This window comes from Capricornis sumatraensis, chromosome 5 (assembly GCF_032405125.1).
Source record: "Capricornis sumatraensis isolate serow.1 chromosome 5, serow.2, whole genome shotgun sequence".
Taxonomy (NCBI): domain Eukaryota; kingdom Metazoa; phylum Chordata; class Mammalia; order Artiodactyla; family Bovidae; genus Capricornis; species Capricornis sumatraensis.
Window position 1 is genome coordinate 105362403 of NC_091073.1, and position 21384 is coordinate 105383786.

Below are 21384 nucleotides of genomic sequence, written 5' to 3' on the forward strand. Positions count from 1 at the left end.
CAACAATTATCCCACAAGGAGGATGTTCTCCCATCTTTCCTCAATTTAATGCTGGGTCATCACAGCCTTACAAACATCTTAATATTCCATTCTAAAATTTAAAAAGCATGTTTTTCACACTGAGAATCATGCAGTTTGTGTGTTAATCCACTACCATTTCTTAAAACAAGAGGCCAGTAACCAAGCAAAAGAGTTTTACAAAACAAGCAGATAAAGAAAAAAAAAAAAAAATCCCAGAACTTGATGTTCTGTTTCATGAGAAGGATAATGTTGGGGGAAAGAAAGTATATTCTGGCTATGAGGTCAGAGACTGGGTTAAAAAGACAGACAAATGATGTCAAAAGAGAACAAAGCCTGGAAAGATTCTGCTACTAAACAACAGGGGGACTTGGATGAATCACGGATTTCCTTTGTCCTCATTTGTTACATGAGGGCCCCATCAATCACAGGCAAGGTCCCTAGAAGCTCTACATTTATCTAATACTGGAGAGTTTCAGGGACAAGGAAATGGCAACCTACTCCAATACTCTTGCCTGGAGAATCCCAGGGACAGAGGAGCCTGGTGGGCTGCCGTCTGTGGGGTCGCACAGAGTCAGACACGACTGAAGCAACTTAGCAGCAGCAGCAGCAGCAGCAGCCAGAGTTTCATGAGTTTATAATACTTAGGGGCATGCGTGTGTGTGCATGTGTGCTCAGCCGTGTCTGACTCTGCGACTCCACAGACCATAGCCCGCCAGGCTCCTCTGTCCATGGGATTTTCCAGGCAAGAATACTGGAGTGGGTTGCCATTCCCTTCTCCAGGACCTAGGGGCAACACAGAACAATTGAAAAGGCAGTGGGTCTTCCAAATCAGCTAACTTTACATTTGAATCCTGGTTTCAAAACTTACAAGCTGTGAAACCTCAGGCAAGTTGCTTAAACTCCTTGAACCCTGTGTTTTCTCATATAAAAGTAAGATAAACAAAATGCACTACAAAGTGTTGTTTGATGGTTGAATTAAATGATGAGGAGTACCTATGACAGTGCTTGAGTCAAAATTAATGGGTCCTCTACCCGCCTCTGTCTTTTTTATGTGTTTTATAAGCTAAAACACAAGAGAACATCAATAACTTACTCTTTCCTGAATAAAGGAAGAAACTAATTTATAACTGTATAGTTTTGAGAAAAATTTCTTTAAATCACTTCTTTACTCCAGCTTCCACCACTCTTTGGTGGATCTGGTTTACAAAACATTTTTTGCCTTTTATTAATAGCATTTATTTTATAAATATTTATTCATCACTTACGGTGTGCTATTCCATGTTCTAAGCAAAAGGGATACAGTGGAGAATAAAATAGACCAAGTCCCTGTCCTCCTGGAACTTATATTCTGGGAAATGTCTTTCAGAACACTTTTGGAAATAATGTTCTAAAAACTGTCTTCTTCCATCTGGGCATCATCCCCCACGTCACTGTTGGATTTAACAAAGCTCGTGTGTGCGTGCTAAGTCACTTCAGTCATGTCCAATTCTTCGAGACCCTATGGACTATAGCTCGCCAGGCTTCTCTGCCTACGGGGATTCTCCAGGCAAGAATATTGGAGTGGGTTGCCATGCCCTCCTCCAGGGGATCTGCCTGAACCAGGGATCAAACCTGTGTTTCCTGTGGCTCCTGCACTGCAGGCCGATTCTTTACCGTTGAGCCACCTTTAGAAATCTCATCTTCTCTTATTTCAAAGAAAAATATACTCATGGCGGTTACCTAATATCCAAGTGAGATTAAGTAAGAAATCTACAGGGTATGAAAGAGAATATGAACTTAGAGTCAGCCAAGTGTGGACTCTTGTCATTTATTAGAGATGTAGCCCCTGGCAAATAAAGTAACCAGTGTTCTTCAGTATCCTTCATATCCAAATCTACTTGCAAGAATATATGGAATTTTATGAGACAATATATGTAAAACACCTAGAGCAAGGTGTGAGAGTAGAAACAGGACAATACTAATCATAATAGAGATTCTATCTCATTATGACTTGTTTCTCCATTGATCAGAAATAAATGAGCTATCTTAAGGGTAGAAATTGACATAGAGAAAGCTGTAACATCCATTCATGGTTATTTGGGAAAAAATGGTATAAAAATATATACAACCCACACATGCCACCTGTTACATTTTTACTTAAACCATGAAAAATATGTTATGGAAAGTGTGTGTGAATCCCATTAAGAAAATCTTCTATCTGACAGTCTCCCTAGCTCAACTCATATGATAAGATTTTCAAAACTACTGAGCTGATTTAGCTGGTCTGGACCAAGCTGAGAACCTGGTGTGCAAACTACATTCCTAGAACCTTCCATTGTTGAGAGGGAAAAGATTAGTTTTAGCAAAGGTATGTTATGTACCAAAAGATTAAATCTTAATGACCTGTGAGATGCATAACTGGTAGTGTTGTTGAAATACAGAACTCAGTTCAGGTAAGTCCATTTTCAATTAATTATATACTTTAATTTTTGACATAAAAAATTAAGTAAAAAAATTTTGACATAAAACAACAGACTGCCTACCCACTTGAAATGTTGTTACCTCTATTTTTCAAGCCTGAACCAAACTTTTAACCTTCATTATGTATCCCTAAATGGGAAATGTAAAAAAGGGAACTATTCACCAGTCCAATTAAAATGGAGCCTCATTTAATATATTTATCAAATATCCTAAGAAGTCTTTCTTAATCATGTTCCTACTTTGTCCGACTCATTCCAGACTTTTCGACATTTTACACGTTCACCCAGCCCCACCACCATCCACCACCTGTCTAATCAAAATCCCTTTTTTTTTTTCTCCTCACCCCCTCAAACTGCAGTTTCTCTCACCAAAGGAGAGACCAAGGATGGCATGGAAGCTTGTGCGTGAGTGCCTTCCTATCCGTGGTCCCTGTGAATTTTACTGTCAATTTTGGCTGATACTGAAATCCCCTAAAAACCATTTTAATTTTTCAAAACTACTGATGCTGATTTAGTTGGTCTGGGTTATACCCGGGCACTGGGATCTTTATAAGTTCCCACAGAAAATTGTGTGTGCAGCCCAGGCTGAGAACCAGTAGATTGGAACATGGAGACATCTTCAATCCCTTTTCTTTTCCACTCTATATTTATGCTGAAGATTTTGGTTCTCTGACTGGATTAAAAATCAACTAATTTGAAAACTGCATCTCTTAGTTCTTCCAGTCTGTGGACTCTCTCACTGAATAGACGAGGTGTGGGATTTTCATTAGATTTCTGTGTCACTGTTTCCAGAAGAGTGATATTTGTACAGTTGGCAGACAAACTCAGTGAACTGACCCTAGCCCCGTGTTATGCCTTTCAAATACACACTACAACCGCAGAGGTTTCCGTGGCCTGAATCCCAGATATGCACTGCAGGTCCAGCCTCCATCAGTCTGACCAGCCTCCGTCAGACTAAAGAGTGAGGCCTATGAAAGGGGTCCTTCCTGCCCATCAGCAGCAAGCCAGTCAATCCTCCTCAGTTTCTGAGGATATTTTTTCTGATTTTAATTTATTATGGACTTTTAATGTTCATTTCCTAAAATTTTCCTTATAATTAATCTAGCCAATATGAATTTTCATATCCATTTTAGAGTCCATTTAAATGAGCAAAGGCTAAAGAGATATTTTAAGATAGAGTTCACTGAGGCCCATCATATTCATTTGCTAGGGCTACCATATACCAGATCACAGAGTGCATGGCATAACAACAGGAGTTTCTTTTCTCACAGTTCTAGAGGCCAGAAATGCAAGATCATGGTGTCAGCAAAGATGATTTCTTCTGAGGCCTCACTCATCAGCTTGTAGATGGCTGTCTTCTCCCTATGTCTTCACCTTGTCTCTCTTGCGTGTCTGTCTGTGTCCTAATCTCCTTATATACTGCTGCCGCTGCTGCTACTAAGTTGCTTCAGTCATGTCCGACTCTGTGCGACCCCATAGACGGCAGCCCACTAGGCTCCCCCATCCCTGGGATTCTCCAGGCAAGAACACTGGAGTGAGTTGCCATTTCCTTCTCCAATGCATGAAAGTGAAAAGTGAAAGTCAAGTCACTCAGTCGTGTCTGACTTCCAGCGACCCCATGGACTGCAGCCTACCAGGCTCCTCCGTCCATGGGATTTTCCAGGCAAGAGTACTGGAGTGGAGTGCCATTGCCTTCTCCCCTTATATGCTAGTCATATTGGATTAGGACCCATCCTTATGACTTCATTTAACTTTAATTTCTTCTTTAAAGACCCCATCTCCAGACACAGTCACATTTGGAGAGACTGAGGGTTAGGACTCCAATATTTGAATTTGGGGGGATATAACTCATCCATACAACCATAAAATAGAAGATTTTAATACCTTCTTGTCTCCCCTCAGCTGGGATTCTATCGTAGGAAACCATGGCCATGCTATTTAGTTTGGTTTATTTTCTCTAGCATGAAAGCTGACTTTCTGGGAATGAATAGAAAGATAGCTCTACATAATTTTGGAATTCCATGATAAGCTAATCTAACTAAAAAAAAAAAAATTAGAAATACAGAACTTACCAACTTAGGTAGTAGAAAAAGGAAAAATATAAAATAATGTAACTGATTTCATGAGAACTATACACATTGATTATCTAGGAGAGTTGATTTTGAATTTTCAGCCTTTCGATCTTCCTAAGTGTGTTCATACTTGTCAGGATGTGGTCCTGATTTAGGGCTGAGACTATAAGTCACCATTGTTGTTGTCATTGCTGTTTTAATCACTAAGTCTTATCTGACTCTTTTGCAAAGCTGTGGACTCTAGCCCACCAGGCTCCTCTGTCTAAAGGATTTCCCAGGCAAGAATACTGGAGTGGGTAGCCATTTCCCTCTCCAGGGGATCTTCCCAACCCAGGGATCAAGCCTGTGTCTCCTGCATTAGCAGGCGGATTCTTTACCACTGAGCCACCAGGGAAGCCAAGTAAGTCACCATATAACTGTCTTAATTTGCCTGTCTTGCTAAGTTGTTTGTTTCTGCAAGGAGACTATTCCTGTACCCTCATCAGTGCAGAGGACTTCAATCTGAACTCATCAATTGCCTGCTGCTGAAAAGTGCTGGTGTGGTGCTCAGTATACGGACTTTTTCCAATCCCTTTCTTAAGGTGATTCACCCAAGATTTCCTTGTGGAAAATTTGCACATCTGAAGATCCTGCCTGAGCCCTTCAGTCCACTCAGATTAAAATTATGGTTCAAAGACAGGAACCTACCTTGAGGTTTGGACTTGGTCAGCTTGCCACAGGGCTTGGAGATGGTGACTGTCTTCTGGCAGTCAGCGTTGTGGAGGGCTCGCTTCAGGCTCCCAGTTCGGGTCTTCAGAGCCGTGTTCAGATCACATTCTCCCCAGGCCTGGAACTGGTATTTGCACTCCGCTGGAGGCAGGGTAGGACCAAACAGAAATCTCTGAGTTCCTCTTGGGGTACCATGAAAACAGACACTTTTGCTTTCGATTTTCTATAGTGAGGCAATTGTTGGTACACATGCAGTTGTGAAAAATAATACAGTGAGATCCGTATACTCTACACCCAGTTTCCCTCCATGGTGATATCCTGCATAGCTATAGCACCACCAGGAACTTGTCATGGACACAGGCCAGAGAATTTATTTATTCACTGGAGAAGGAAATGGCAACCCACTCCAGTATTCTCGCCTGGAGAATCCCATGGACCAAGGAGCCTGGTGGGCTGCCATCCATGGGGTCACAAAGAGTCGGACACGACTGAGCGACTAACACACACACACTTTCACATGCTCTCATTTGTGTATATGGTACGTGGACACTGACTTCTGTGTGACTTTATCACATGTATAGGTAAGAGTGAACCCCCCCCCATCAATAACATTCAAACAACTTCTAACACAAAGGTCCCTTGGGTGATCCTTTTATAGTCATAGCTCAGCATCCTTCTTCCTTTCCTACCTCCTTGCTGTGCTTTTCTTAGTCAGTCTATCTGACTTTTTGCGACCCCATGGACTGTAGCCTGCTAGGCTCCTCTGTCCATGGGGATTCTCCGGGAAAGAATGCTGGGGTGGGTAGCCCGTCCCTTGGCTAGGGGATCTTCCCAACCGACCCAGGAATCGAACCGGGGTCTCCTGCATTGCAGGTGGATTCTTTACCAGCTGAGCTACCAGGGAAGCCCTTCCTACCTCCTGAACCCTTAGTAGTTACTAATCTGTTCTCTGCCTCTATAACTGTGTCATTTTAAGAACGCTATATAAATGCAATCATATAGTATGTAATGTTTTGAGACTGGCTTTTTCACTCGGCAACATTTCCTGGAGGTCCATCCAACTGTATGAATCAATAGTCTGTTCCTTCCATTGCCGAGGAGCACTCCGTGGTATGCATGTACCCCAGTTTGTTTAACCATTCACCAGCTGAAGGATATCTGGGTTGTTTCCAGGTTTTGGCTATAACAACTCAATCTGCTATACAAATTCATGTATAAATTTTTATAGGAACATAAGTTTCCATTTCTCTAGGATAAATGCCTAAGAGTGAAGTCACTGCATTGTATAGTAAACACAAGTTTCATTTTGTGAAACACTGCCATGCTCTTTTCCAGCGTGGCTCTCTGTTCTGTATTCCCATCACCAGTGTGCATGATCTAGTTTCTCCTGTATCCTTGCTAGCACTTGACGTTATTTCTGACTTTAGCCATTCTGATAGGTGTGTAGTATATAGTGATGCCTCATTGGTTTTCATTTTTATTTTCATCATGGAGAAAAGATGCTGAACATCTTTTCACATGTTGGTTTGCCACCTAGGTATCCTCTTTAGTAAAATGATTGTTTATGTCTTTTGCCCAATTTCTAACTGGATTGCTAGTTTTGAGAGCTCTTTATATATTCTAGACACTTATATATAGAAGACCTTTAAAACACATTTGTAAGACATTTTATGTATAGATCTTTAGAGTAGTTATATACAATTTAAGATCAAACTTATCTGAATTTCACCATGCCTTTATAGAATTTACTTCCGCTTATATAAAGTTATAACCCCAAAGGTTATAGAGAATGAAAAAGATGTAGTGTATGTATCCATTACCCTTCTCCACTGTCCAGTAGGCCAAAACACATTTCTGTAAACCAGTGAGAATACTTGGGGCATTGTGTCCCACTGTGGCAAGAAAGACAAGTCTAGAATGGGGGGGGGGGCAGAAACAACAGGCAATTTTGGTGTTCAATGGTGGATTTAGGGTCAAAAGTGTTGAAAGATTCCTTCTCAGATTGGGAGACGAGGTCAGCATGAAACTGGCAATAGTCACTGAGCTAAAATCTATGAACAGTGGCTCAGAGCAGTCCATCTGGGTTTGGTGAGTAAAGAGCTATGAACCAGTGTGGCAAGTGGGGAGGGAGCAAGAGAAAGAGAGAAGGCCTGGAAGTAACAGAGAGAGAGAGAGATCTGGAGAAGGAGGAGACTAAATAAGAAAAGAGGAAGGGAAGATAAAAGGATCTAGAAACAGAAGGAAAGAACACACTGTTAAGAGGGACCGAGGAACTATTTTCAGTCCCTGCTGCTAAGGCAGTGGTCTCAGTCAGGGACTACTCTGACCCTCTGCCCCAACCCTGAAAGGAAACGTGAAGCAACATCTGGATACTTGCAGCTGTCACAGTTGTTGAGGTGGGGAGTGCCACCAGAAACTAGTGGGTAAAAGTCAGGACTGCAGCTAAATATCCTATGCACAGAGCAGCCCTCCCTCCAGGACAAGAAAACTATCTGGTTCCAGATTCTAGCAGTACGCAAAACGAGGGACCCGAGGTTGGGCGAGATGCCAGGTTATCTTGTATTTGATAAAATAAACTTGTTAAAATAGAGTCAACCTCAAAAAGATACCCAATGGAAGGATGCAAGAATTATCTCAGGGTGGAAGATTAAATCAATAGGACAGTAAGGGTGGGACTCACCGCCAAATTGCTTTTTCCAGTTGCAGGGGATCTTACATCTCTGGGTCTTCATGGTTTGTTTACACTCAGCTCCGGTACGGGTGCCCTCACGGGTGCCCAGCCCACAATCCCCACTGGTGGGTACACACACACTCCACTGCCATTCTCCACAGTCAGACTTCTTCACCTTCTTTTCTGAAAGGGCAGAAGGAAAAATTATCAACGCTCAGAAAACTCTTTAACTCCTGGATAAAACCAAGTTCATTCCTGAGCTCCTTAATTGTATGATCTGTGATTTTACCTCTCTCTTCAGTGTCTAGGACAGAGTAGGAACTCGGTAAGTGTTAGCTGAATGAATGACTGAATCAACCAATGACCAGGAGAAGTCAGAAAGAAAACTAGGGAGCTAGAACTAACATTGATTTAATTCTTACTATGTGCCAGGGACTGCGCTAAGTGGTTTACTGACACCTCCTTTTGGAAGCAAATGTTGCTGAAAAAGAGAAGATGATCAAAGTCAAGTTAAATCTAAAAAATAGGAAAATAGTCGATGAAAATTAATGGTTGTCAGATTAGTCATTCCAATGTATGTCAATGCTTCTTTCTCTGTTTTATAGATAGAGTGGTGGTTGTGGTTTAGTCACTAAGTTGTGTCCGACTCTTGCACCCTCACAGGCCTGCCAGGCTCCTGTCTATGGGACTCTCCAGGCAAGAATACTGGAGTGGGTTGCCATTTCCTTCTCCATGGGATCTTCCTGACCCAGGGATCAAAACCAGGTCTCCTGTATTGCAGGCAGATTCTTTACCAACTGAGCTATGAGAGAAGACCATAGATGGAGTAACATAAACTAAATGTGGTAGACCACAGACGTAACAGACTCTCAGCTCCACAGCCCACTTATGACATTGCAAGTGACATGGGAAAGGTGCTTTATTCCTGCTAAGATTCAGTTTCCTCCTTTGTTCATGAGATAAAACAAAATTTGCTTCCAGGACTCTTTTCGAAGAAGAATATCAACATAAATTAAGCATTTGATTGCCAACCAATTTAATAATTATTAAATTATTATTAATAATAATTATTATTTCAATTAATAGTTAATGGTCACCATCTATATTTCAGGACTTAGAGTGGGGGGATGGGATAAGAGGGGATGCCACTTAGGTAAGGAAAGTGGGAAGAAAGGGAAAGAAGGAAAAAAGTGGGGGAAGGAAGGCAAAAAGACAAAAAAGCAAGTAGCTGGATTAGATAGACATTAATCAATGAAGACTTTTGTTCATAACCATATTGCTCACCTGGTTTCTCTTTCTTTCCTGCTTCAGCAGTGTCCACAGCTGCCAAGATGAAAATAAATGCCAAGAAGGCAGCTGCAAATTTTCGACGTTGCTGCAGGTACTGTGGAGTCTGCATTCTAAGAATAAACAGAGAAATGGAGAAGGTGGTGTCAACCTAAGTCAAAGAAAGCTCACTGAACTTCTTGATGAAGGACTCCAGTTTCCATTTCTGAAACATCAGATTTTAGGAAGATTTATATCATTTATATGGAGCAGAGTTCAATCTTTTCTCCAACAGCCACTGAAGTAAGTGCTCTTCTGCAACCAGGCATGTATTCACTGATAAAATACAACAGTACTTCACATAAGACTTCACACAACCATTTGCTAAGTATGACTCAAGAGCAATGGAAGCAAAAGAATCTTGATGGTATGCATTGGAACAGACTTCTACAGTAAGTCCTACTGATAGTGACACTTGGTAATGGCAATGACTGTAGTTATCCTTATAACTCCTGATGATTCCTAAAAACAACCATGATGTTTTCGTCCATGCATATAATGTGAGTGGACACATGAATAGATTAGCTGTGCAAGTATATGTTTGCCGTTATCTTCAGATGCATCCGTAATGATCAATACCTCTCATCTTGTTTTATCATTTCCATGACCACGATTGTCTTATCATCATAGTTGTGTTATTCATTGATCCACTGAAAAGTGAAGCCCAAAACAGAAGTAGAGATAACACACCTTCAATATACAGCAAGAACACTTCTAAACTCAAATGTACTGAAAATCCTCTAAATTCTAGAATGGAGTAAAGGGTTTACATTTACTCATAATTTGAAATCTCCACATTTGATAGCATTAGCAAGACTGCCCTAGAACTTGAAGTCACTTGTGACAGCATCGTGTCAACATGATCGCCTTGCCAAGCATACTGGGGAAGGCGCCAGGACAAGTGCCAGGACAGCCCGCTTCTTGAAGCTATACCAAGTCAGTGGCTGCAGCAACTCACCTGGTAGTCATCGGTCTCCATCTAGCATGTTCCTGATATTCTATACTTCATATAAAAATGAAAGTAATGGCATTGGCTCATCAACTCAGAATTTTTCTTCCAGAAGTGTAGACTGTTTACATGATTTTACAGTCTCATGAATGTAAACAATAAAACTTCACATATATAAGGGACTAAGATCACTCTGTTCTGTAATTTCCTTTCCTCATTCAAGCCTATCTATAAAATGATATCCTTGTCAGTGAATTTTTCTCCCTTTCTGTAACACTGGAAATGCCCATGTTACTGCTTTTTAATTAATGACTTTGGATTCTATTATCTGGATGAATATTTCATATTCATCAGTTAAAGTTAATATTTTGATCATTTGGTCCTTTCCCTGAATCATAAGTCCTAATTAGCAACTCAGCATCTCCATCACTTTCTAAAATCTAAAATTACATGCTTTTACTTTCTCTAAATGTATATATATATATATATATATATTTTTTTTTTTTTTTAGAAAGTGAAGAAGACCTGAAGAGCCTCTTGATGAAAGTGAAAGAGGAGAGTGAAAAAGTTGACATAAAGCTCAACATTCAGAAAATGAAGATCATGGGATCCGGTACCATCACTTCATAGCAAATAGATGGGGAAACAGTGGAAACAGTGGCAGACTTTATTTTGGGGGCCTCCAAAATCACTGCAGATGGTGACTGCAGCCATGAAATTAAAAGGCGCTTACTCCTTGGAAGAAAAGTTATGACCAACCTAGATGGCATATTAAAAAGCAGAGATATTACTTTGCCAACAAATGTCCATCTAGTCAAGGCTATGGTTTTTCCAGTAGTTATGTATGGATGTGATAGTTGGACTATAAATGAAACTGAGTCCGAATTGATGCTTTTGAACTGCGGTGTTGGAGAAGAGTCCCTTGGACTGCAAGGATATCCAACCAGTCATTCCTAAAGGAATTCAGTCCTAAATATTCATTGGAAGGACTGATGTTGAAGCTGAAACTCCAATACTTTGGCCACCTGATGCGAAGAGCCAGCTCATTGGAAAAGACCCTGATGCTGGGAAAGATTGAAGGCAGGAGGAAAAGGGGACGGCAGAGGATGAGATGGTTGGATGGCATCACCGACTCAATGGACATGAGTTTGAGTAAACTCTGGGAGTTCATGGACAGGGAGGCATGGTGTGCTATAGTCCATGGGGTCACAAAGAGTTGGACATGACTGAGTGACTGAACTGAACTGAATTGAATGTAAATTTTTATAATTATACATCACTGATGATCAAACAGACAAGTTGTTACTGATTATGACACTTGTCCTGTGACTTTCGTTGGACATGAATTGTCTGAGAAGTGAGTCTAGATATCTTGGTTGGCGAGTCCTCTCAGAGCTGAGTACCCTGGTGCATCTACACAATACATTTAATACATGTCCACAAGCACCTATAATTATGAGATGTAGCAATGGCACCCCACTCCAGTACTCTTGCCTGGAAAATCCAATGGATGGAGGAGCCTGGTGGGCTGCAGTCCATGGGGTCGCTAAGAGTCGAACACGACTGAGCAACCTCACTTTCACTTTTCACTTTCATGCATTGGAGAAGGAAATGGCAACCCACTCCAGTATTCTTGCCTGGAGACTCCCAGGGATGGGGGAGCCTGGTGGGCTGCCGTCTATGGGGTCGCACAGAGTCAGACACGACTGAAGCGACTTAGCAGCAGCAACATGAACCTAAGTGAAGGTCTTCTGGTGTTTTCTCCAAAGGCAGTCCAAGAACATACTCTCAGTGACTAACCACTTCGGAGGCTGAAACTTCTCATTTGAATCTTCTCAGAGGGTAAGTTAACTTTCAAGTTTTAATGGATTTCTTTGTATGTTGTAATACACCTTTTTGTTTCATAATTGCCTATGAATACTTGAATTAGATTATTGCATTGTTGTTGTTCAGTCTCTAAGTTGTATCCTACTCTTTGTGACCCCATGGTCTGCAGTGTACCAGGCTTTGCTGTCCTTCATTATCTCCCACAGTTTGCTCAAACTCATGTCCTTTGAGTCACTGATGCCATCCAACCATCTCATCCTCTGCTGCCCCCTTCTCCTCCTGCCTTCATTCTTTCCCAGCATCAAGGTATTTTCCAATGAGTTGGCTCTTCACATCAGGTGGCCAAAGTACTGGAGCTTCAGGTTCAGCATCAGTCCTTCCAATGAATATTCAGGGTCGATTTCCTTTAGAATTGACTGGTTGGATCTCCTTGCAGTCCAAGGAACTCTCAAGAGTCTTCTCTAGCACCCCAGTTCAAAAACATCAATTCTTCAGCACTCAGCCTTCTTTATAGTCCAGCTTTCACATCCATACATGATACTGGAAAAACACATAGCTTTGACTATATGGACCTTTGTTGGCAAAGCGATGTCTCTGCTTTTTAATGTGCTGCCTAGGTTTGTCATAGCTTTTCTTTCAAAGAGCAAGTGTCATTTAATTTCATGAGTGCAGTCACCATCTGCAGTAATTTTGGAACCCCCAAAAATAAAATTGGTCACTGCTCCCACTTTTTCCCATCTATTTGCTATGAAGTGATGGGGCCAGATGCCATGATCTTGGTTTTTTGAATGTTGAGTTTTAAGCCAGATTTTTTACTCTCCTCTTTCACTGTCATCAAGAGGTTCTTTAGTTAAAATGGATTCAAGGTTGCTGGGAGAAATATCAACAGCCTCAGATATGCAGATGATACCACTCTAATGGCAGGAAAGTGAGAATTCAGAAATTTCCACTGTGAGAGCACAGCTATTGAGAGAATTTTCTGACCAAGCAAAAGAGTGATGCTTGAAGAGCCACGTATCATACACAGTGGAAAGAGAGGTCACTGAGAAAACATGGACACTTAGCAGAAATAGAACTCTTTCAGAAATAACACACACACACAGAGTTATTAATAGAAAGATGCTATTGCTGGCTATTTTAGCCTCAGCATTTCTAGTTTGACATTGCTAACCTTGCTTTTATAATTATATTCAAAAAGCTTTCTCTCAGTCAAGTGCAATTCACTTAATTTCAAGGGAAAAATCCCACAGAGGCCAGAATTTTCTGAACAAATGTTCAAACATCGTCTATTAAACAGGGATCATAATAGAATCATTTATTAAACAGGGATCTTACCTGTAGTGGTAGCAGAGAGGAAGAAAGGAGAGAGGAACTGGGATGAGAGTTAGAGTTAATAGAATAAAGTAAACTCTGTTTATATTGTTTCCCTTATGAATTCAGAAAAATTTGGAATCTTAATTAGTGGGCAAATGGTTAATTTCAGCTTTTAGATGTTCTAAAGAAAATGCACACAATTCCATATGTACAGGGAAAATGTGTAACATTTGTGATCAGCAATAGGTTTGAGTTTTCAACTTATCTTTTCCCCTTCCTCCTGTTTTGCCTGCCATTCTGCTTAAGCCTCTGTTTTGGTAGCTTTAGATTCTTCTGGGTAGAGCAAAGGAAACAATTATTTTTAAAAAGAGAGTAGACGACCCTGTATGCAAGACAGGAAAAAAGACACAGCTGTGTATAACGGACTTTTGCACTCAGAGGGAGAGGGAGAGGGTGGGATGATTTTGGAGAATGGCATTCTATCATGTATACTATCATGTAAGAATTGAATCGCCAGTCCATGTCTGACGCAGGATACAGCTTGCTTGGGGTTGGTGCATGGGAATGACCCACTGAGATGTTATGGGGAGGGAGGGGAGGGGGGTTCATGTTTGGGAACACATGTAAGAATTAAAGATTTTAAAATTTAAAAAAAAATTAAAAAATAAAAAAAAATTAAAAAACTTGTAAAAAAAATAAAAATAAAAAGAGAGTAAAGGAGTTTAGGAAAGAGATGAGTCAAATTATTAAAAAAAAAAAAGTAGCATGCAGTGTTAAGAACTTGAGTAACTGAATGTGTGTAGATAAGAGTTTCCCTTGCTTGTGGTAATTGTTGGTTGTTTATTTGTCCTTAGCATCAAACAAAGGCAGAAGTACCTCCATATGGTGTATCCCTGCCGCTCTCCAACACACGGTAGATGAGCACAGAGGCAAGAACACTGACTTAAGGAAGCAGTCAGGGTCGGGACTTACTTTTCGAATGGAGGGAACTAAAACAATGGCAGAATAAGGCTTGCTAAGTCAGCTCAGTTCTTTTGAATAATTTTCTTATTTTCACTCCTTCTACTGCCAACTTTTGCTGTCCTTACTCTGACAAATTTAATTTCATGGGGCTTAACAGTTAACTAGAAGACTACCCTAGATGCCTGGTGTCTGGAAATTACTGTTGCATTATCTCAATCACTAATAAGTATGAATGAAGCTCAAGAATGAAACGAAATCAGTTAAAGAAACCAACGAGGGAGGAAAGTGTTAATAGATTAAATCCCGGTCATTTCTATAGAAAAATCACTGGTGAGAAGGAAAAGTGTCAGTATTTTAATAGGATCTAAAATTTTAAAGATTACTAACATCTGGTGTAAACATAAGACAAGGATGCTGGAATCTGTCTCTTGTGATTAGTTTTGAATGACTAATATAGGATTTAGAGGCAGAAGCTTTGGTTTAAACTTCACCTCTACCGTATAATTTTTGGAATGTTCATGGGCAAATCACAACCATTTAAACTGCTGTTTTGACATCTACAAAGTGGGTGTGATTATAATAACTTGAGAGGTTTGTTGTGAAAATGCAGGATGCAAACTCAGAGCTAACATAGAATATCAAGAAATATTTGTTGTGGAAACTAAGATGTAGACATAGAGCTAACCCAGATTATCAAGAAATATATTATTAGTTGCTGAATAAAGTTAGTTCACCCCTACACTCATATTACTTATTAAAAGGAAGTACTTCTATTTATTAAGAAATAGTGAGCATGATACTTTTAGCTGTCTAATCTTATCTAAAATCAAAGGATAAAAATTAAAACAGAGATATGATTTAATTAATGCCAACTAAAGACTTTCAGCTTTATTAGGATACAAATTTGTTCAGGCTTTTGACTTCTTAAAAGGTTAAAATAAACTCAAGGACCTTTATTCCTAGTATTTCTTTGGAGTTCACTAAAGTATAGAGGCTCCATGTTGAGAACTAATGAAGCTGTTATGCAATTTAACATGTATAAAATGAAAAAAAATATAACTTTGCATCTGCATATTATACCTCTTGTGTGGTGAAACTATTCTACTGCCCTCCTTTTCTTCAAATACCTGAGATAGGGCCCCAGCACAAAGTTGCCACTTAGTAAATTTTTTGCTAGCAAAAAAATATAGCTAAAACATGGCATCAAATAGAGGAATTAGTATTCATGCTAAAATGATGCCTCAGCTCTTTGTCTATGCCATGTCAATAAGATTCACTGAAAAAACTGAGCTAGAAACAACCAGAATCTAAAGCAGTTTCATACATACAAGAGCAGTCTATGAACGATTCATAATACATCAAATATTACACATCACCAAACCTTTCTAGATATTTTGCGATCTATACTTCTAAAGCTCTGCAAAATAGTATTTTTTTTCCTTTTTATAGGCCACTTTTATTTTCATTAACCCTTTTTCAAGTCATAATCCTCGAATTGATTTATTTTCAAATGGTTGATCATTGCCTTAGATTTCTAAAGTCTCATATAATTAACCATTATGTTTACAATGGAATCTTTTGCTAAACCAGCCTTTCACTTTGACCTTGTTAAGCTGCCTTATTTAAACACTAAGCCTTGAAAAGAATGTGTCCCAAGCACGTGTGTTCATGACCTCAGATACACTCTACTCACAGCCCAAAAATGAATTCAACCGTGTTCCATCTTTGATTTTAAGTAAGTACATATCCATCAGATTGATAGTATGGCATTTGTTTAATTTTGTATAACACAATAAAAATGGGTAGTTTTCAGGCTGAACTATTTTCACAGCATAATGGCACCTGCTGGAGAAATGTGATATTTTAGGACATTTTCTTTGGGTATTTATTCAACGATTTTTAGGGTACCTACTGAGGGCTGGATATCTACTAGGCATAAGAACATGATAAAAGAATATGATTCAGCCCCTCCCCTGAAAGAATTCTGTGTAACTGGGAAAAAACGTGAGAAATGAGTGACATGATTCACTATCAATATTCAATATCATGCAGCACTTTTACACACAGTGCTATTTGAGTACCTAGGCCCAAGTGATAATCTTTCCCAGCAAGGGTGAGTGAGGTAGAGGGTTGTGGTATATTTTATCAGATTAAAAAAAAATAGTTGAAGTCTTCTCAATAAAGAAGTGAGGGAAGGAAGGGAACTTCAGGCAAACGGGATCAAATAAATGAATGTGTGGAGACGATGTATATAATATACTCAGTGACAGAATGTGATTAGAATAGAGTACACAGTACCAACTAACAGGGGGTGGACCTCAAAAGGAGGAGAGGAAATGAGTTAATCGTGAAAATTGTGAGGGAGAAAGACAGAGTTATTAACTGCTCAGGAAAAGAGAGGCAAGGGGAAGTCAGGGGAGAGGAATGCTGTATGCTGTGCTACGTCACTTCAGCCGTATCCAACTCTCTGTGACCCCATGGACTGTAGCCCACCAAGTTCTTCTGTCCATGGGATTCTCCAGGCAAGAATACTGGCGTGAATTGCCATGCCCTTCTCCAAGGGATCGTCCCGACTCAGGGATGAAACTCGTCTCTTATGTCTCCTGCATTGGCGGGTTGGCTCTTTATCACTAGCGCCATCTGGGAAGCCCGCGTGCTGTATAAACATAACTAAAACCCTAAGTTACCACGAAAGGGGCAGCCACCATACTCAACCGTTCCTCTCGATATCCTTTATGTCGTATGTTTGTTTCTCTTTTGGCTTCCTTGTTATCTTTGTTTACCCATGTTGTGGATGTTCTGTGTACTTTGGTTCATTTTGAGGTATTTATTACCAAAGTACTTATAATGCTTATAGTACTTGGGAGTCAGGAACAAGCTCCAAGACTCAAAAACTTCACACACACACACACATTTAAAAATCTCTTCTGATTTTCATTAGAAAAATAAAGCTGGGCTAAACAATGATTTTTAGAGAACTGGTGTTTCCAGGGAGAGATCAAGGGCTGCTGCCAGGCATGAAAGAAACCTGAGATGGTATTGAGAGTCACACACATGAAACAAAGCACCCATCATAACAGTCCTAATCTTCATCACCCACCCTTATCTCAGCTTCACCTGCAGCAACTTCTCTTTCACAACTTTCCTTATAAGGTTTCATTTATCAAGAAAGAAAAATGTATTTATTTTTTAAAACCTGATACTACTATTTGTTCTTTTTTTAAATTAATTTTATTTATTTTTGGCTTCACACGGGCTTTCTCTTCTTGCAGTGCACAGGTTTCTCATTGCAGTGGCTTCTCTCTTGCAGAGCACGGGCTCTAGGGTGCGTGGGCTTCAGTCATTGCTGTGCACGGGTTTACTTGCCCTGCAACATGTGGAATCTTCCTGGACCAGTGATCAAACCCACGTCCCCTGCACTGGCAGCTTCTCAACCACTGGACCACCAGGGAAATCCAGAAAAAATGCATTTAAGAGTCACTGGTCTGGCCATTCTTAAGGTCAGTAGGGGATATGATATTATAAAACAATATTTTTTTCAAAAGTAGAAATGTGAAAATGTCTCAAGTAGTTAATATGAAATATATTTGCGTATGCAAAATGCTTTGTTTTGGGTAGCAAAAACAGGAACTTCACAAGTGTATATTTTAACTATCCCATACTTTAATGTTTGACATGATTATGTCTTCTTATCAAGGATCAAACACAGTATAATAAGTATGACTATAATTATGAGGAAAATAAGAGTAAATCATGAGGCATTAAAAACTAATTTTTTAATATATGGAAAAAGAAGAGGATTTGGAGTCAGCCAGAATTCTTCCATATAAGCTTTGTCACTTATATCTGTGATGTGAACAAAGCAGTCACTCCCTTTTATTCTCAATATCCTCTGTGGTAGAGAAATTTAAAGTTTTATCATGCAGACTCCTAGTGTTTTTAAAGATTACAGTGAGATAACAGATATGAAATACCTGGCATCTTGACAGGCACATGTTAGGTTCTCCATCAGTAGCTCCATCAAGAGCTACCCCTGTAGCTCTTAGAGGGAGAAAGTGAGCGGTGGAGGCCCCCAGAAGTAGGTTCATAAAGAGGGTGGCAATACCTCCTTTTAAAGTAGTTTGAATTTTGATAAGAAAATGAATTTTCTGGAACGAAAAGCATTTTGGATGGAAGAAACATAATCCTTGATGACTCAGCAGTAAAGAATTCACTTGTAATTCAGGGGACGGCTTGATCCCTGGGTTGGGAAGATCCCCTGTAGAAGGAAATGGCAACCCACTCCAGTATTCTTGCCTGGAAAATCCCATGGATGAGGAGACTGGAGGGCTACAGTCCATGGAGTCACAAAAAGCTGGACACAACTGAGCAACTAGACAACATTGGGTAAATGGAAGAAATTTTAAGGTGAGAAATCAAGAGACTAATTTGAAGTAAATAGTTTGGTTTGGTGGTAAAAGAAGAAAGTGTGATATTGAAAAGTTGGAGCCATAGCAGGTAGATCGTTGAAATCACAATCATTATCAGTGAATATTCAGTGACCACACACTATGTGAAAAATAATGGGCTAGGCACAGATATAAATTATATTTGATCTCACAAACTCTCCAAATGACAAACGCTTTATGGCGCCAAAGACACACTAAGAGTATATGCCATATTTTGTGGTGGAAGATATAAAAATGTTGCAACTGAAACAAACATATTTTTGATGAAAGAAATGTCTAATATTCTTGCTAAGATTTCTTCTGCAAAGTTTAAAGAGTATCAATTTTAGGCAATAAAAATCAAAAGAAAGCTGTGGGTACTGGCAAACAATTCGTTTCTCAAAGCAAGAGTCAATAGTGTTAACAAATCATGGATAAATGCCCCATGTTGACTGAAGACACAGTCCATACTCCTTCAGACTAGCTCAGTAAGAAACACTTTTTAAAAAATAAGTGGATCTTAACATCAAATGAAAACATATTTCCTTCAAGATTACCACCTTCTCATACTCTTTTAAACAACTGGATACAACTTTATCAACTACTGAGTTCAAATGGCATCTCGTTAATAACTAGTAGCTTTATTTGTTGAGATGAAGTGATCCAATAAAAAATATAATTAACAAAACAGCATGCAAATTTTCATGTTCACTAACATACTGCTCGAAGGACATGAGTTTGAGCAAGCTCCGGGAGTTGGTGATGGACAAGGAGGTCTGTGTACTGTAATCTATGGAGTCATAAAAAGTTGGACACGACTGAGTGACTGAACTGAACTGAACATTCTGCTAAGCATTAGGAGAGTATTTCACATCATTTTGTATTTTGGTGGGGCGGGGGGGGGACTAAAGAATAAATATTTTATGGCTGTGTGAGGCAGAGACTCAGCAGAAGAGCCATCAGGATCAACTCAGAGAAGTCCCTACATCTGCCACAAAGGTCAGACAAGTAATGAAAACGGCACACCTGGCAAGTGAGACTTTCTTTTTTCTTTTTTTTTTTTTGATAATTTTGAAAAGGGATCTAAATTTGTTGATTGGTCTGTTGCAGACTAAACTTGGACCAGAAAAGGAACTGAGTATTACTTTTTCACCACAAGGAAATCACAGAAAATCTCAACCAGTAAATCTTGAATGTATCTGAGAGACTATATCAGGTCTCTTAATTTGATACCTAGAATTACCAAAGAACCATCCAGAAATAGGTTTCTTTGGGGGTAATTCAGTGGACAATAAATGAACTCTGTAATGTTACAGGATACCAGATCAATATACTAATACCAATTGCATAACTATATATATGTAAAATATTTATCTGTCAAAGGATTTCTATCTAGAATGCATAGAGAACATTTACAAATCAGTAATAAGAAAACCCATAAAAATATGAGCAAAAGAACTGCACACTTTCAAAGAAGATACACAAATGGCAAATGAGCACATCAGAAAATGTCCAACATTATCAGGAAAACTCCATGTGATACTACTACACAGCCACTCAACTGACTGAAAGTTAAAGAACAACCATACCAAATGTTAGCAAAGATATACAGAAACTTTAACTCTCATTATCTGTTGGCTGGAACCACTTTGAAAATCATCTTTATAGGTGTGATGGGGGAAATTCAATTATATTGTTTTAAGGATTTTTTACTTACATAAAATGGTGTAATATTCATTTTAAATGGGAAGTTATATGTCAGAGATACATATGACAATTCCTAATGCAACCTCTAAAAGAAATAATTTAAAGAGTAATAATTTAAAAGAGTAAAAAAATTATAATGCAATGTAAAATAGGGTTTGATTAACCTGAAACAATCAGGTAAGGAGGGACAAAGGAACAAAGAACAAATGGGATAAAAAGAAATAGGAACAAAGTATATGCAAATCAACACATATGAATAACTGCATTAAATAAACAGACAAAATGTATTAAAAACACAATGTCAAGTAAAGAAACAAGCAATATCAAACTGCATGCTATCTATAAAAGATATATTTTAAGTATATATATATATATTTAAGTTGAAAGCAAACCAATCATAAAAAAATTCTAGTGTGGCTATAGTAGTGTTAGTCAATGTAGATGTCAAGACAGGAAGAATTAACAAAACAGAAACATCTTATAATTAGAAAAGTATCTATTAATCTAGAAGACATAATACCAAGAGGATTTACATTTAATAAAATCTCAAAAGACATGAATTACTCGGAACTGGAAAAAAGAAATAGACCAATCCAGAATCAAAGTCTAAGGTTTTTGTTGTTCTGTTCTTAATTTGTGCCCAACTCTTTGCAACCCCATGGACTGCAGCATGCCAGGCATCCCTATCCTTGAATATCTCCTGGAGTTTGCTCAAATTCATGTCCACTGAGTCAGTGATACTATCTAACCATCTCATTCTCTGCTGCCCTCCAACTCAATGGACAAGAATTTGAGCAGACTCCAGGAGATAGTGAAGGATAATTGGTATACATAGAAAAAAATTCAGTATGAATGAACTTGATAACAAAACCTAACAAGGACATTACAAGAAACCTACTAATGACCATACACTCCTAATGAACATAAACATAAAAACATT

The 21384-nt window shown here is 39.1% G+C and overlaps 1 protein-coding gene across 2 annotated transcripts in view; it reads right to left on the bottom strand.

Moving 5' to 3' along the window:
* PTN (pleiotrophin) overlaps positions 1 to 21384 on the bottom strand; it is a 106679-nt gene that overhangs the window by 17542 nt on the left and 67753 nt on the right. For both annotated transcript variants that reach the window (XM_068972892.1, XM_068972891.1), the window contains exons 2-4: positions 9216 to 9331; positions 7941 to 8114; positions 5240 to 5401 (exon numbers count right to left, since the gene is read on the bottom strand). In XM_068972892.1, coding sequence (XP_068828993.1) covers positions 5240 to 5401; positions 7941 to 8114; positions 9216 to 9330 — 451 coding nt within the window. In that variant the 5' untranslated portion in view covers position 9331. The remainder of the gene's footprint in view (positions 1 to 5239; positions 5402 to 7940; positions 8115 to 9215; positions 9332 to 21384) is intronic.